A 17,383-nucleotide genomic window follows, 5' to 3' on the forward strand; every position below is an offset into this window, starting at 1 on the left:
GTCTTTGTGGAGATAAAATCCTGCCTTCACATTTAGCTCATTCTCCATCATATAGCATGGCGCTATTATCCTACTAAATGACACAGGCCTCAAACAGATCGAGTAACTCAGGTCAGGGTATCCATGAGACATTGTGGACCATCAGCAGCAGCAGAACTGTACTCCAACACAATCTGTAGCCACACGGACTGATGTATTGTCCACTCTACTATTATCATCAAGTCAGAAGATCAACCCTGATTCAATGAAGAGTGCAGAAGGGTATGTGAGGAGCAGCACCAGGCATAATTAAAAATGAGACGTAAGCCTGGTAAAGTTACAAAAAAAAATTTTACTTGCATGCCAAACAGCAAAAGTGGCCTATTCAGCAAAAAAAAAAGACCCTATACAGACAACAAATAAAACAAACGTCATCTACAAAATACCTTGCAAGAACTGTGACAAACACTACATTGGACAAACAGACAGAAAGCTAGCCACCAGGATACATGAACATCAACTAGCCTCAAAAAGACATGACCCACTATCACTCGTATCCTTACATACAGATGAGGAAGGACACCACTTTGATTGGGACAACACATCCATCCTAGGACAAGCCAAACAGAGACACGCACGAGAATTCCTAGAAGCATGGCATTTCAACCGGAACTCCATCAACAAACACATTGATTTGGAGCCAATCTACCATCCCATGAGAAAAAGAACAGGAAATGACATCACCAACCCAAGGAAACCTAAACACATAAATAGAAAGCGGGACATAACACCAGCGCTTCGTCGGAGGCTCACTGATGATGTCACCTAGAATGGTGACGAAACGTCTGAAAACGAACCTTCCAGCTCAGTGAGCAAACTCACATCCAGAACCTCAACCTGAGCTACAAATCTTCTCAAAACTCGCTATTCAGCAATGCCTACGAGCTATGAAAGAATAAAAAAGGGGAAACTTTCTGCTGGTTGGAGTTATAGCTAGTAGAAAATGATACCAAGAGTAAAGAGTTGTGTTTGTTGGAGGTCAGTTATCTCAGCTCATCTCTGCAGGAGTTCTTCAGGGTAGTGTCCTACACCCAAGCATCTTCATCAATGGCCATCCTCCCTCAGATATTCAAAGTTCAGATATTTGTCAATGATTAAACAATATTCAGCATCCCTGTTTATGACATCTCCGAAGCAGTCTATATACATATGCAGCATGACCTGGAGAACATCTAGGCTTGGGTTGACAAATGGCCTTACCAACGTTGGGCAATGACCATCTCAAACAAGAGAGAATTTGACTATCATCTCTTTACTTTCAATGCCATTACCAATGCTGAATTACGTTGTATACCTGCTCACTGAGCTGGTGTGTTTAGTTGCAAACATTTTATCACTGTGCTAGTAACATCATCAGTGTACCTCGCGCAAATTGCTGGTGTTCTGTCCTGCTTGTTAACTTTATGCCTCAGTTTGTTGGGGTGTTTGGTGACAATTCTGGTTCTGTTTCTCAGTGGTTTGTACACAGGGTCTAGTTCAATGTGTTTGTTGATGTAGTTGTGGTTGGAATACCAGGCTTCCAGGAATTCCCTGGCGTGTCTCTCTTTGGTTTGTGTGATTATGGACGTGTTGTTCCCGTTGAATTTGTGTCCCTCATTATCCGTGTGGAGTGAGACAAGTGAGAATTGGTTGAGTCTCTTCGTGGCTAGTTGGTGTTCATGTATCCGTATTGTCAGTTTTCTTCCACTTTGGCCTATGTTGTGTTTCTTACAGTCCTTGCAAGGCGTTTTATATATGGCACCAGTTTTGCTGGTTTTGGGTATGGGATCCTTTACGTTCATCAGTAGCTGTTGTAGGGTGGTTGTCCGTTTGTGGGCTACTCTGATATCTAGGAGTTTGAGTCATCTTGTGGCCATCTCTGAAATATCCTAAACATACATCAGGGTGATTCGTGCGTTTGATCGTGCTGTGTCATCCTGTTGTGGTCTGTCTCAGAGATAACTGCGGATTGTGCTTTTCAGGTATCCATTCCTTTCGAAGACTTCATATAGGTGCTCATGTTCTGCTTTGTGTAGTTCCAGGTTGCTGCAATGTGTTGTGGCTTGTTTAAACAGTGTCCTGATACAGCTCCATCTGTGCGCATTGGGGTGTTTGCTCCTACAATTGAGTATCTGGTCCAAATGTGTAGTCTTTCTATATACACTAGTCTGGAGATCCCCATTGTTTTTGTGTCCAGGAAGGGTAGTCGGTTGTTGCTCTTTTGTGAATTTTATCCCAGTAAGGACGTTGTTTATGTGTTAGTGGGTTTCTTTTAGTTTTGTGCATTTAATAATCACAACGGTGTCATCCTACATATCGGACCCAAAGTTGGGTTGTACAGTGGGGAACATTCTAACCTTTGCACTATTGCTTCTGCAATTAGTCCTAATATTGAGGATCCCATTGTTTTGTTTGTACATGCTGTCATATAAGACTAAGTGGGTTGTGAGGCACAGACCTAGTATTTTCATGGTGGTGTCCGTACTGATGTTGTTGGTGGCCTGGGTTGCATGCTTACTTGATTCTTCCAGCAGTGTGGCAATTGTTTCTTTGACTAGGTTGATATTTATGGATGTAAATTGTGCTGTTACCTTGAAGGATATCATCATCTCCTCCTATTGTACCCGAATGCCCTTGATGATGTTGAGAAATGCTTGGGATGAGCGGAAGGAGTGGGTAGTGTCGTCAACTAAATATTTCAATTTCTGTTGTAGTTCTTTGGCAAGTCTATATGTTAGTGCACCTGGCAGCGAGACAATTCATCTGAGGGGGATCCCCGGTTTGTGTACCTTGGGGAGTCCACGGAATCAGGGTGTGTTGGATCCCTCTGGCTTCATTTTTTTGGTAGTCTGTCTTGCAGATGTTTCGTGAGATGTGTAATTTATTCAGGGTTGTTGCAATCCAGTTCCCAAACTGTGGTGTCGGGTCTATCGCCACCTGTTGCCCCTTAAACCGAAGCATGTGAATAACCAGCGGGACGGAACACCGATACTTCACTGGAGGTGCACTGACAATGTTACCGAGGGGGGGTGGGCACTGACAGAACCAAATCCACCGGCTCGGCGAGCAAATCTACAACCTCATTATAACTCAAGCTACAAATCTTCTCGAAAACAATGCTGAATTCCCTCAAACAATATCTGAGGGTTTACATTGACTAAAAATTGATCCACACCAGCCATATAAGAACTGAACTACAGGGTCAGAGGCTAGGATTTCTGAGGCAAATGACTTATACGCATTCTCCTCATAGCCTGTCCATCTACAAAGTAAAAGTCCGGAGTGTGATCATATTATGTACTTCTATGTTATCTGCTATTACATCCTTGATAACAGACTCTTAACATTTTCCTTAAAACAGATGTTGTGCTAAGATAACAAAGTGTAGAGCTGGATGAACACAGCAGGCCAAGCAGAATCTTAGGAGCACAAAGGCTGATGTTTCGGGCCAAGGCCCTTTTCTGATGAAGTGTCTAGGCCCAAAACGTCAGCTTTTGTGCTCCTAAGATGCTTGGCCTGCTGTGTTCATCGAGCTCTACACTTTGTTATCTCGGATTCTCCAGCATCTGCAGTTCCTATTATCTCTGATACAATTTATAACAGATGTTGTGCTAACAGGAATGTAGTTACCATTTTTCCTTCCTCTCTTTTTCATTAGGTTTTCTACTGGTAGTTTTCCAATCCTCTGGGATTTTTCCAGGATCTAAAGATTCTCGGAGGAATACTACCAGTGCTTCCACTGTTTTTGTAGATACTTCTTTTAATATCCTAGATGCAATGCATCAGGTCCAGGGGTCTCCTCGGTCTTTAGTCCCATGAATTTCTCCATTGCTTTATCTCTAGTGATAGTTCTTGTGTTTATTTCCTCTGTTCTCTTTGCCCTTTGATTATTTCACACTTTTGGAATGTTGTATCTTCTACTCTGAAGGCTGGTTTGAAATATTTATCCACTGCTCTGTCATTTTCTGAGTCGCCCATTATTACATCCACAGCCTGATCATCTAAGGAGCCCATGGTCACTTTGGCCTCTTCGTTTTGATATGCTGAAAGAAACTCATTCAGTCCCCCAAGAACTTACTTGCAAGTTTACCCTCAAAGTTCATGATCTGCCTTTTCTTTTGGTCATCTTTTGTTAATTTTTGAGACTTTCCCAATCCCCTGAAGTAATACTAATTGTTCCCACTTTGTTTGTTTTCTCTTTCAAATTAACATGATCGCCAGCTACCAACTAAATGACGTGACCAGATGTCCTTGGTTTCAATACACATAGACGCGAGAAAACACACTTTCAACTGGGACAACACTACTATCATAGAACAAAGCCAAACAGAGGATTGCCAGGGATTCTTGGAGGCTTGGCATTAATCTGCAGGCTCCATCAACAAACACATGGAATTGGACCCGATACATCGACCATTAGAACGCCAGAGCCACCACCCACCAGAAGCGGCAAAAACCAGATGATATAAATTCAAAATGGCGCAAGACAACAGCACTTCACAGGAGACTCCACAGCACTGAGGATGTCACCTAGCAAGGGGGCGAAACGTCTGCTATCAAACCTTCCAGCTCAGTGAACACACCAACATCTAAAAATTAATATTATTCCCAACTTCCCTGGTTATCGTGGTTAGTTTATCCCCTTCTTTTTTACTGGGATATAACTTTATGTTGAGCCATGAACTATTTTCTCATAAGTCTGCCAATGGTCCTCAACCACCTCTGCTGCTAAACCCCTTTCCCAGTTCACTCCAGCCAGTTCTGCCTCATTCCTTTGTAATCACCCTTATTTAACTTTAGCACAAGTTTCCAACCCAAGGTTCTCCCTCTCAAAACTGAATGTTAAATTCCACTATGTTAAGGTCACTGCCCTGAGGGGATCTTTTACTCTGAGATCATTTATTGAACCTGCCTCATTACACATCACCAGATGCAAAAGAGTCTGATCCCTGTTTGGATCCACAACATAGTGTTCTAGGAAACTGTCTCAAATGCACATTTTTCCCCCCTTTAAACGTGCCCTCATTATCTCCTGATTTAAAATCCTGGATCTCCTTTCGGTGGAAGAACCCTGAGTGTTGCTGCACGTCAAGAACTGCAGCAGTTGAGTGCAATTAGGTGTGGGCTATAAATGCTAGCCTAGTCAGTGATGCATGTATCCCATGAACAAAAATAATGGCGAAAAATTCTGAAACATTCCAAGGCACTTCATGGGAGGATTATAAAACATCAAACCGCTGACAAGGAGATAATAAAGTGTGGAGCTGGATGAACACAGCAGGCCAAGCAGCATCTAGGAGCACAAAAGCTGACGTTTTGGGCCTAGATCAGCTTTTGTGCTCCTGAGATGCTGCTTGGCCTGCTGTGTTCATCCAGCTCCACACTTTGTTATCTTGGATTCTCCAGCATCCGCAGTTCCCATTATCTCTGATCCCAAACCGCTGAGGAGATACATTTTTGAAAAGTGCCTAATTCAACAGTAAGAAGCTCTCTTCATTACTCATATTTTTGGTTCACTGTTAAGAATATGAGAAATAGGAATAGGAGTAGGCCATTCGGTCCTTAGAGCCTGCTTTACCATTTGGTACAAACATGGCTGACCTTTTACCTGTACTTTCCCTGTTCACTCCCAATATCCCTGATTCCCTGAAAGATCAAAATCTGTAATAATCTCAGGGCTCAAATGTTGTTACTGAGGTGGATGGTTCGAGATGAGTGATACCTCAGCTTGTCCAAGTGCTTGAGTAAAAGGTACCCTCTGAAATATGTGATTTGCTTTGGTGGATGGGTGAGGGGGGATGCTTTCAAAGTGGCTAGGGCAACTGTATGCTGAGGCAGGTTGGTGAGAACACCTTCCCTCGCTTCTTTGGATCTTCACCTCAATTGTTTTAGAAGTTATTGGGCTCTCTTACCCTTACCTCCTCTCACTCTATCACCACCATCCATCTTCCCAACTACTCCCCATAGCTCCCTACACTCTGTACATCATCACCATAGTCACTCAATCAATATCCCCCAAGGCCAGGCCACAGGAGTCAAGTGTCAATGAAAAGCAAATCAACTTCTAACAATCTAATATGGCTCTCAGTTGAGCTTCAATGATGGTTAAACAAAAACTCCTCATCGTAAAACCCATTCAAAGCTTTTTCTCAAGCGGTCAACCTCTGATGATATAAATTTCTACTCAGACTGAAGTCATCTAATTCTTTAAATCACCCTTTTAATCTAACTGTCAATGAAACAGCAAACCCAGGATCCTCTTCTGAAATAAGTGTAGATTTCGGAACTCAAGCAATTAGATGTGCAAAGTATTAGCCCTTGGGCAAATGTCAACAAACAGCTTGATTGAATCAGAAATTATACAAGTATTAGAACAGGATATACTTGCAGGATTACGGGAACAAACCAGTTCTAGGGGACTAGAATCCCTACAGTGTGGATAGAGGCCATTCAGCCCTCAAAGAGGATGCCGCTGCACCCAATTCCCCCACCCCATCCCTGTAACCCCACATGGCCAATCCATATAACCTTTGGGCTATGGGAGGAAACCAAAGCACCCAGATGGAACCCACGCAGACACAGGGAGAACATGCAAACAGCCAGGACAGTAATGATGGACTGAATGGTCTCCTGGCTGTACAATTCGAAAATTATATGATAACAAAGTGTGGCGCTGGATGAACACAGCAGGCCAAGCAGCAACTTAGGAGCACAAAAGCTGACGTTTTGGACCCAGAGTCTTCATCAGAAAAGGGTCTGTTGAAGGGTCTAGGCCCGAAACGTCAGCTTTTGTGCTCCTAAGTTGCTGCTTGGCCTGCTGTGTTCATCCAGCTCCACACTTTGTTATCTCGGATTCTCCAGCATCTGCAGTTCCAATCATTTCAAAGATTCTATGCATTTTTTTAGCTAACACTACCAGCATGCAGCCTTTAAAAGAAAATTAAGGAACAAGGAATTTAAAAATGTAGGTAAAGTACATGTTATCACTCTTAAGGAGTACTTACATCTGCTCCATCAATTCACTCTCACACAATGCGTTTAGGTCTGGTAACAAGCAAAATGGGATCTGTTTAAATTCAGAGCTAAGTTCAAGTGTCCCTGCTGAGTTCCCTCCCGTGAGACTCATGACTTGTCCCTTTCATCCGACTGGCAAACATTGGATCTGCCAAAAATGCAAGCAGCACGCCCCTATCTACATCAATGGAGCTGAGGTGTTGATGGTTGAGAGCATCAAGTTCCTAGGAGTGACAATCACCAACCATTTGTCCTGGTCCACCCACTTGATGCAAGAAAGCACAGCAACATCTCTATTTCCTCAAGAGGCTAAGGCAACTTAGCATGTCCATAAAGACCCCTACCAATTTCTAAACATGCACCACAGGAAGCACTTTAGCTGGACATCCAGGACCGTAAGAGAGTTGTGAACACAGCCGAGTCCATCAGGCAGACCAACCTTCTATCCACTGCCTCCATCTATACTTCTTGCTACCTTGGGAAGGCAGCCAATATCAACAAAGTCCCCTCTCACCCTAGTTATAATCTCTTCCAACTTTTTCTGTGGGCAGAAGGTACAAAATCTTAAATAGACATACCAACAGATTCAGGAACAGTTTCTTCCCTGCTGTTTATAGACTTCTGAATGGACCGCTCAAATTTTAAATTTAAATGTTGATCTCGCTCTTTGTGCACCTTTTCTGAAACTGTAACATTATATTCTTTGCTCTGTTCTGTTACCCTAATTCACTTTGTATGGTATGACCTGCCTGTACTGCATACAAAAAAAAATTTCTCACCGGACCTAGATATATGCAACAATAATAAATCAAATCAAATTAAAAATCTGAATACCTCATTTCTGTTAACGTTTCCTCGGATAATTTGGATTTTTGTTGGGAAAAGGACATAGCATTTACAGTGCTTTTAATTGTTGGACTATTAATGAAAATCAGACTGAAAGATTGGGACAGTCAGCTGAATGGATAGATTAGAGAAGCTAACATCTGAGAATGTGCAGAGAAGATTTAGTAGAGGTGCTCAAGATCATGAAGGGGCTGGATGGAATAGTGAGTGAGAAACTATTCCCATTAGTGGGGGATTCAGAGCCAGAGGACACCAATTTATATAGCAGGATGTTAATAATTGGAATACAGTGTCTTACAGTATTATGGAGGCAGGTTCAATTATGGCTTTCATGTGGCAATTGGATGGTCATCGGAATAAAACAAATTTCAGTACGCTGACTGGGAAAAGGCAGGAGAATGGGACTAGATGAACTGCTGTGGCTGAGGGTCAGCGCGAACATAATGGGAAAATGGCCTCCTTCTGTACTATAATCTAAGATTCCAAGACATACGATAGGCAGCTGATCATATATTGATCCTCAGCTCCTCTTTTACACTCTCACCACAGGTTAAGGTTAACCCCTCCTTCTTGTATTCCTCTGAACATTTCTCCTCATCTCAGGTAATATTCACTGGTACAATGAATGGGAAGAAGAGCTGGCAAAATGAAATAACTGCCATTGATTTCACATGGATCCAGTGACCATAAAATACAGTTACCATCCGCTACTGACATGCCACATGGATTCCAAATCTTTGGGACTTAAGTGAGAATCTTTCACTGGGAAATGCACACACACACACATGCACACGCACACACACACATGCACGTGCACATATGCACACACATGCACGTGCACATATGCACACACACATGCACGTGCGCACACACATAAATGCACACATGCTCCTCATGCACACACAAAAAATCATTCAAATACACACACCATAAACGATAACACAACAAGATGGAGGAGCAGACTAGGACATTCAGCCCATTGAGTCTGCCCCACTATTCAATGAGATCATGGCTGTTCTGATTCCTCAACTCAACTTTCCTGTCTTTTCCCTTTAATCCTTAATGTCCTGGCAGATGAAAATTCCATTTTAGCCTTGTACATATGTAATCACCCAGCCTCAACAACCCTCTATGGTAAAGAATTCCACAGATTCACTACTCTTTGATTGAAGAAGTTCCTCCTCATTTTCGTCTTAAATGGGCAACCTCTTGCTCTGAGATTATATTTTCTGGATCTAGACTCTCCTACAGTGGGAAACAACCCCTCCACATCTACCTGTCAAGCCTCCTTAGAATTTTAAATGTTTCAATGAAGTTTCCTCTCGTTCTTCTAAATTCGAAAGAATCTGCTCAATCTCTCTTCGTAAGAAACTCCCTCCATACTCAGCTTTCTGCAGTATTTCTCCAGAAAATATATTTGACTCTTTTATTCTTCCTGCCAAAGTGCATTTTTGCACATTTTCATGCAGTATGATACATTGCCAAAGTTTTGCTCATTCACTCGATCTGTCTATATCCCTTGATAGATTTTTGTGGCAACTTTACCACTTGTCTTCCTGCATACTTTTATGACAGCTACAAACTTGGCAAGAATATATTCACCTGCCTCATCTAAGGCATTACTATACATTATAAATAATTGTGCCCCCCCTACTAATCGCAGACTGCCACCCTGAACTTATCTGAGTTATTTTTCTTCTGTTAGTTAGCCAATCCTCTGTCTATGCTAAAATACCATCTCCACACTTTGGACTTTTAATGCGTTTTGGAAATCCAAATACATTACATTGACTGGTTCACCTTTATTTAACCTGCTTTATACCTACTCAAAGAATTCTAATACCTTTGTCACGCATGATTTCCTCTGCATGAAGTCATGCTGACTCTGATTAGATTATACGTTTCTAAATGCCTTGTTATTACATCCTTTATATTAGCTCTTATCCTCATTAAAATTCCTGGACTGTGGAAGCAGACCGTTCAGCCCATCATGTCCACACTGACCCTCCAAAGGGTATCTCACCCAGACTCACCCCACCCTTGTAACCCCACATTAACCATGGCTAATCCACTTAGCCTGCAAATCCCTGGACACTAGGGACAATGTAGCATGGCCAATCCACCTAACCTGCACATCTTTGGACTGTGGGAGGAAACCCACACAGACATAGGGATAACATGCAAGCTCCATACAGACATTCAGCTGAGGCTGAAAGTGAATCCAGGTCCCTGGTGCTATGAGGCAGCAGTGCTAACCGATGAGCCACTATGCCACCCTAACACTTTTCCCTAGTACTTTTTCTCTGGTGATTGTTATTACATTTGTTTCCTTCCCACATTTTGCATTATAGTTTAGTATGTTTGGAATGCTATTAATGTTCTCTATCGTGAAGACTGATGCAGTGTGCTTATTTAACTCCAAAACCATTTCTGTTTTCCCCATTATTATTTTTCCCAGCCGCATCCTTTAAGGGGCCTATGTTGACCTCTCTCTTCCTTTGCAAATATTTAAAGAAATTCTCACTGTCCATTTTTATCTTCATAGTTATTTTCTTCCCTTTTTTTGGTCATTCTATGTACTCACACAGACACACCACACACATACAATCCCCTCAACTCACACAGATTCATACAAACACACATTCACTCACACATTTGTATAAACCCACACACTCAAACATACATTCACTCACACACGTACAAACGCATGCACTCAAACATTCATTCGCGCACACAAACACGCAATCAAACATTCATTCACTCACATGTATGTACAAACACACTCAAACATTCATCTGCACACGCACATACAGAAACATACGCATGCCCACAAACAATCCATATGATACACACTTGCATCCTCACGTAACCTGTCATAAACAGGCCTAGGGTCACTCTAAACCTTGCCTAATGCAGTGATTGGTAAATACTTACTGGCTGAGAGAGAGTGTCTTTTAGCACGGACCAGCCTACCCAGCTCCGGATGCGTGCGTTCACACTTTGGCGCACGGGTTTTATTTGTCTGCTCCAGAGTATGTGCAGTGGAGTTGGAGCCACGCCCTGGGTAGAAAAGGTTGGGGTGCTGTCAGTGTGTTACATGAAAGAAAGACACTTTGCAAATTATGTGACTTTCACTGAATCTCCCACAAATTACTTGGAGTCTGCAGCACACAGACAGGCCTTTCGGCCCAAATGGTATATGCTCGCATTTATGCTCCACACAAGCCTCGTCCATGCCTTTTTCATCTAACCCTATCAGTATTGCTTCTTGTTCCTCCCTCTCTCCATCTCTTAATGGTTAATGTCACCTTTCCTTTAACGCTTTTATTACTCCTTTCAGATAGCCGTTTCCACAATCTAACTCCCCATTAGGCCCCAGGAGGCAACCTGGAGTTGTAATCTCAGTGATATGGTGACTTCAGTCATTCATCTTCCCTACCATTCCCAAACATGTGAACAGTCTGGATGGAATAAAATAAACCACCTTATGGTGGAAGAAACATTATTGAAAATAAACACATACTTTAATTAATAGGCGACTGAGAAGACAAGCCCCAATTTGAAGAAATGTGTATTGATTCTTTCCGATGATGTGGGAATTGCATGAGCATCCCTAATTGCCCCTGAGCAGAGTGACTTGCTAAGCCAGTAGTGAGGGCTGTTAAAAGTCGATTGCATTACAGTAGGACTAAAGTTAGAGGCCAGAACAGGTAACAGTGTCAAATTTCTTCCCTAAAGGGGCACTGGTGCAATCAGTAGGTTTTAATGACAATCGTCAAGATTCACACGGTCAGTGTTACCATAATCGATTTTCAATTCTAGATTTCATTCATGGGGGGATTTGAACTCACACCCCCGGACCGTCAGCCTGAACTTCATAAGAGTATTAATCCAGGGAAATGACCACTACGCCAGCACTTCCCTGTCTTGATATGTTGGAACAGGAGGAGGCCATTAAGATCCTCAAGCCTGTTCTACCATTCAATTAGATCATGGCAGGTTGGAATTTTAACTTCATTTGCCTGCTTTATTAATGTTCCTTGCTGCTCTGGCCACCAGTAATCTTCCTGCCTGTAAGTATTTAAGGGTAGAAAAGAGATCTTTCTTAGTCCAGAACATTTTGCACTCAGCACGATGTACACTTTACCTAATATTTCCACACAGTTTATTTATTTCAAGCTTGCCAGCCACACAGTGGGGATTACTTAACAGTAGGATATTGGCAGAAATAAAACTCACTCAGTGGGAGGGTTTTCAATGAGATAGTGAGGAAATTGGATGGAAGCAAACCTATTCTCAAAATTAGTAGTGTCCGCTGTAATTAATTGGGTGCTGAATCATCCAAAACCGTTTAAGTCAACCCAATTACAACGTAACAAGAACACTGTAACAATACTCAGATGTAATGATTCAAATTTCAATTAGCCATTGATTGTAAGAGGAGATGATGCACTCTACCCCTACAGTGACCACTGGTCGTGGCAGCCTCAATCGTCCCATTATGTCCCCTCTTCAGGGTAACCCTGATGCAGATGTAACCGTAGAACAGAGACAGGCAGTCGCCAACTTGGCCAGGTGCAAGATCAGACCCACGTGACTTGCTGACTCTCTCTGCACTGAACAGCAAGCTAAAGTGTAAAAGCAATCCCTTCAAATAATGAAAGAGAGATTGTAGCCTAATGCAGCCTACGTGCATGTGGAACTAAGAGTCCGAGGTTGCAAAAGCAGCCTGGGTGTTCATGAGGCATCCTAGTTGGCTACTGCATGATGCTGCTGTGTAAATCACCCAGTGGTGAAGGAGAGGACATCCATGTAGACAGCCACCCACACTGTGGAGTGTGAGGGAAGAGACAAGGGTGAGGAAGTGGGGTAAGTGCAGCTGCAGCCTTTTACAGGACACCTCTCCATGCAAACTGGAATGGAGCAGAGGGGAGTTCCAATGAAATGGATCAAATTGCAGAGTGTCAATTCCTATGGGAGGTTTTGGGGCCCGAGGCCAATGTGATTTTTCCTGAACTAGTAGTCTCTTTTGTACTATATTACATCAACCAATCAAACCAAATAAGACCAAACAGAAATATGACAGCTCCTTAAGGGAATACCATAACAAAATTTAAACTCGCTAAGAAAACATATGCAGCTTAAATTAAAACTTTGGGGTGATAATAGACACTAGGCCCTACAGCGCCTACTAGTTGCAGGAGGCCTTAAATGTATTAGTAAACTCTGTGTGATCCTTCGTCAGGCCTGTCCTGGAGTTGACCCAACCATGAAAGAGAGCAGGTGGAACTCTACAGGTGTTCCTTGAAAATAACGTGCAAGATCCTCTCCAAGCTACTCAGCATCCTGACTGGAAATGCATCACTGGGTCAAAATCCTGGAACCACACCCATCCCCCGTCCCGCCCCACTCCCCCCCCCCCCCCCCCCCCCCAACCCTGTGGCCTTGTGGATCTATCCACAGCACATGGGCACTAGCAGTTCAAGAAGGTAGCTCACTACCAACTTCTCAAGCGCAACAAATGCCAACCTTGCCTGTGGTACTTATGTCCCATGAACATCTGAAAATAACTGGCATTACAATAGCAATTGTATATCAAATGCAATTCATCGGCTGGAACGTGCTTTGACATGCCTGGTGATTAGGAAAAGTGCCACATAATTGCAAGTCTATCTTTGTCTTTTAGCTACCTCTGTACATGTTGGAGATGAATGGTTTGTCAATACCATCTTTGCCAACCTGTACCCTTTACTTCCCTGGCTAGGAATGTCCAGGTGCCTAGATACTTCAGCTGGTTCTAGCGGAAGCTCTGCTGGTGGGGTTTCTATATGTCTGAACTAAGTGAGTGACGAAATCAAAAATCTAACTTCGAAAAAGAACTTGTAAATATACTGCGTTAAGGAGAACCATCTCATGTTCTTTTCATGGAAGGCCCATACACCTGTGAGACCCTGCATTCATTTAAACAATGCGACCTGTTTCTATCACGTCTTAAATTTGACTCAATTGACACAGAGTTATTGAATATATTTACACATTCTTAAAAATCAAGGGCATGCACCAACTTTATTTCCTTTTATCCCACCTTTCAGAAAACATTTTCTCTTGTCCCTTGCTAGGAATGGTTTTCATTTTCAATGCTTCGATAGTAACCTGGCCCAATGCAAAGGAATTTAGGCAGTTTATGTCAAACCTGACAATGTGCTCAGAATGTGAAGCTGTAAAAGATTCCGTCCATGCCAATGTCACCTGATTCAACGCCAATGGATTAGAATACAAGTGCCAGTTTCAGCCAACAGATGTCTCTGCCAAGCTTGTCCCACCTGTTGCAAGCAGATACATTGAAAAATCTATATTGACTCGAAGATATCATGGATAACTTATTAGTACAATTCCCACTCTATAAGCGGAGTGCTTTTGTTGATGCATTTTGTCCACTGGACAGCAGTGTGGGTGAAATGCAATGCTTGTAATAACTCTTGAAGCTGCCTAAAGTTTCGGTTTCTGGCTGCTGGGAATTGGGTCACGTGCGACACGATGCATCTTCATTGAAATGGATATTAATGTCGCTGGACACTTCGTTTCATGTCAGACTCTGTTTACAATCAACTTGCATGACCTCTCATGAACCGGCCTGATTGGCTTTCATGTTAACAATGCCTCAGTTGAAACACTCCCATTCTTGTTTTCAAAAGCTTCCATGGTGCCACATGACATCGCTCTCTGAAATCTCCTCTACCCCACAATCCTCCGAGACTTTGAATGCACCCAACTCCACAGTCTTCATCAGTTTTAAATCTCCCATCATTGGTAGGGATGTCTTCAGCAGCCTGGCCCCCAGATTTGGAATTACCCCCGAAAATCTCTCTTTTCTTTTTTAAAGAACCAAGCTTCTAGTTGTCTGTATAATTATCTCCATATGTAACTCAGTGTCAAACACTTTGAACACATCTGTGAAGTGTTTTAATAGAATGAAGATGCTGCATAAATGTAAAAAGGCTGTTGTTGCTATTGTTGAAACTAAAGGAGATTTTTTTCAAATGTATTCAACTGCTCAAGAACTTAGCTCTCTGTCCTTTTGGTTCAAACTCCATTCCAGACACCATGAACTGAGCTGACACTCCCAAGCCTTGCTTTTGGAGCATTATCTTTTCATGAAGTTGCAAATCTGAGGCCCCAAAAGCTCCTGAGACTACGCAAGAGAGTATGGGGGCATTCAGGAGGATATTGGATGATTTTCTGGATAGAAATAATGTGCAGCGAAATAGAGAAAAAAACAGGCGAGTAGCTGAGGTAATACTTCTGTGAAATTTGTGGTACACTTTTGATGGATGACCACTCGGTGGGTGAGGTGAGGATAAGCTGGGGGTGGGGGAAAGATTCCCTCGATGTCTGTACCAACATTTATCTTCAACTGACAGCAGTAGGGAACAGATTAACTTCACAGTGCTGTTTGTGGGTGTTTGCACTGCACAAAATTAACTGCTGTGTTTCCTACATCACTACAGTGTCCACACTTCAAAAGTTCTTCATTGGTTGCAAAGCTCTTTGAGGTTATGTGTGATGCTGCGTACGTGCAGGTCACCATTTCCACTTACCCATCTGAAAAATGACAGACTTACTGAGCAGTTTACAAACAAGGGGTTAAAGGGCATGGGTGATGAATTTTGAGAACATGATGCTGCTTTGTCACTTTGAAGACTCTTCGCCTGATTCCTTCTTGATCCACAATTAACCGCTGAAATCTTTCCAACTGTTGAGATGTTTAAGAAAGGTAAAGACAGAAGATACCACAGTGTTACCAGACCACAGTGCTGCTCTGGCGTTCAAAACCTCTTGTTTGTAAACAGTTCAGTGTGCCTGTCATTTTCACACAGCATCATCAATAACCTTAAAGAGCTTTGCAAGCTATGAAGAACTCTTGAAGTGCAGACACTGTAGTACAGTTGGAAACACATCAGTTAATGACGGACAGCTGGTGGTGGTTTAACCTGAGGGTCACTGCACTGCAGCTGAGAGAAAGAGAGTCCTTCACAGTAACCTCAGCTGGTGTGAGAATTGAACTCATGCTGTTAACACCATTCTGTATTGCAAAAGCAGCCATCCAGCCAACTGAGCTAAGAAACCCCTTCTTAAAAAGGAGACAGCTGAATCCAAATGATCAGCTTTGTAGATACAAGAGTAAGTGAGATATGAAGATGATTTAATTTGTCGTGAGATGGATACGTAATTCCATTTGTATCTCTGCTATAACAGTGTTTGGATCTAAGATAATGAGACTGTCTACATTAAATGTATTGCATTGAAGCAGGTTCAAAGCTAAAGTTTAAATTTGCTCTCTCCTTGCTTCATCTCAGCCAATTTTCTATTCTGTTCTGGATCTTGTATTTATTCAGCTTTCCTTTAAATGTATCAATGCCATTTGTCTCAACTACTCCCTGTGGCAGCAGGATCTTTCTACACACATATGAACATGGGAATTGGAGCAAGACAACCTCACTTCAGCATGCTCCACCAATCATGGCTGATCTGATTACTGTACACTTCTGCCTACCCTCCCTTCCCCAATAACTTTTCACCCTCTTGTTTCTCACCAATCAATCTACATCTGCCTTAAAACTACTCAAGGACTCTGCTTCCACCAACAAGAAAGTGCCAAAGGATCGTGAATGCCTGAGAGAAGTAAAAAAAACACCTGCGGGTGACACCTTACTTTTGAGAAAAGTCCTTACAAGGTCATGAGATCTCACCCCGATTTTCAGAAGAAACAACTTACTCCATACTTCTAATTCTGCATGGAGAAAAATCCAAAAACATCAAGATACGCCCAGAGATTGGTCATCTGGACCTGACTAAAGTCCTGCCCCAGAAACACAAGGAACTACCATGGAAAAATAAATCTCAAGCAGAATATAACTTCACCCACAACAGGAAACATCCTTTTCACATCTACCCTATCAAGACCCTTGCAACACACTTCAATCAAGTCGTCTCTTGCATCAGCAAATCTAGCCTGTCCAAACCTTCCTCATAAGACAGACTATATATTTTGGATATTTAGTGTCATTCACGCTATAATCTAATCATTTTCTGGGTGAAGGAGTTTCTTCTGAATTCTGATGATACTAATATTTGTTAGAATATTAGGGAGGGTCCATTTTCTCCAAGAGGGACCTGTGGGATTTTTGACACACACCTAAATGGCAGTAAAGGCCTTAGTTTTACATCTCGATTAAAAAAAAGCACCTCTGATAACTGTAAGGACCATGCCTTTTCATTAAAAGTATAAAAAATACTATGGACCGAAATGATAAAGAGCTGTTTTCAAAACCCGCAGTTTATAAGGATGCTACCTGATTTGAAAAGTAAGTTAACGTGATACACATTGCAAGCATGGTGTAAGTAACTCTTTGAACGAGTAGTCATTAAAGTTTGGTTGCAGACAAACTGGAGCTGAGGCGTTCCATGTTCGGGTGGAGCTGGCTGGTGACAAAAAGTTGATGAG

At 42.3% G+C, this 17,383-nt stretch overlaps 1 protein-coding gene across 2 annotated transcripts in view; it reads right to left on the bottom strand.

The window, feature by feature from the left end:
• Positions 1 to 17,383, bottom strand: part of kitlga (kit ligand a) — a 142,987-nt gene that overhangs the window by 26,343 nt on the left and 99,261 nt on the right. The window contains exon 6 of one of the 2 annotated variants that reach the window (XM_048549600.2): positions 10,813 to 10,938. The exons of the other annotated variant lie outside the window; for it this stretch is intronic. Within the exon in view, the coding sequence (XP_048405557.1) occupies positions 10,813 to 10,938 (126 nt within the window). The remainder of the gene's footprint in view (positions 1 to 10,812; positions 10,939 to 17,383) is intronic. 2 annotated transcript variants of the gene reach the window in all.

The sequence above is a fragment of the Stegostoma tigrinum genome, chromosome 18, assembly GCF_030684315.1.
Source record: "Stegostoma tigrinum isolate sSteTig4 chromosome 18, sSteTig4.hap1, whole genome shotgun sequence".
Classification (NCBI taxonomy): domain Eukaryota; kingdom Metazoa; phylum Chordata; class Chondrichthyes; order Orectolobiformes; family Stegostomatidae; genus Stegostoma; species Stegostoma tigrinum.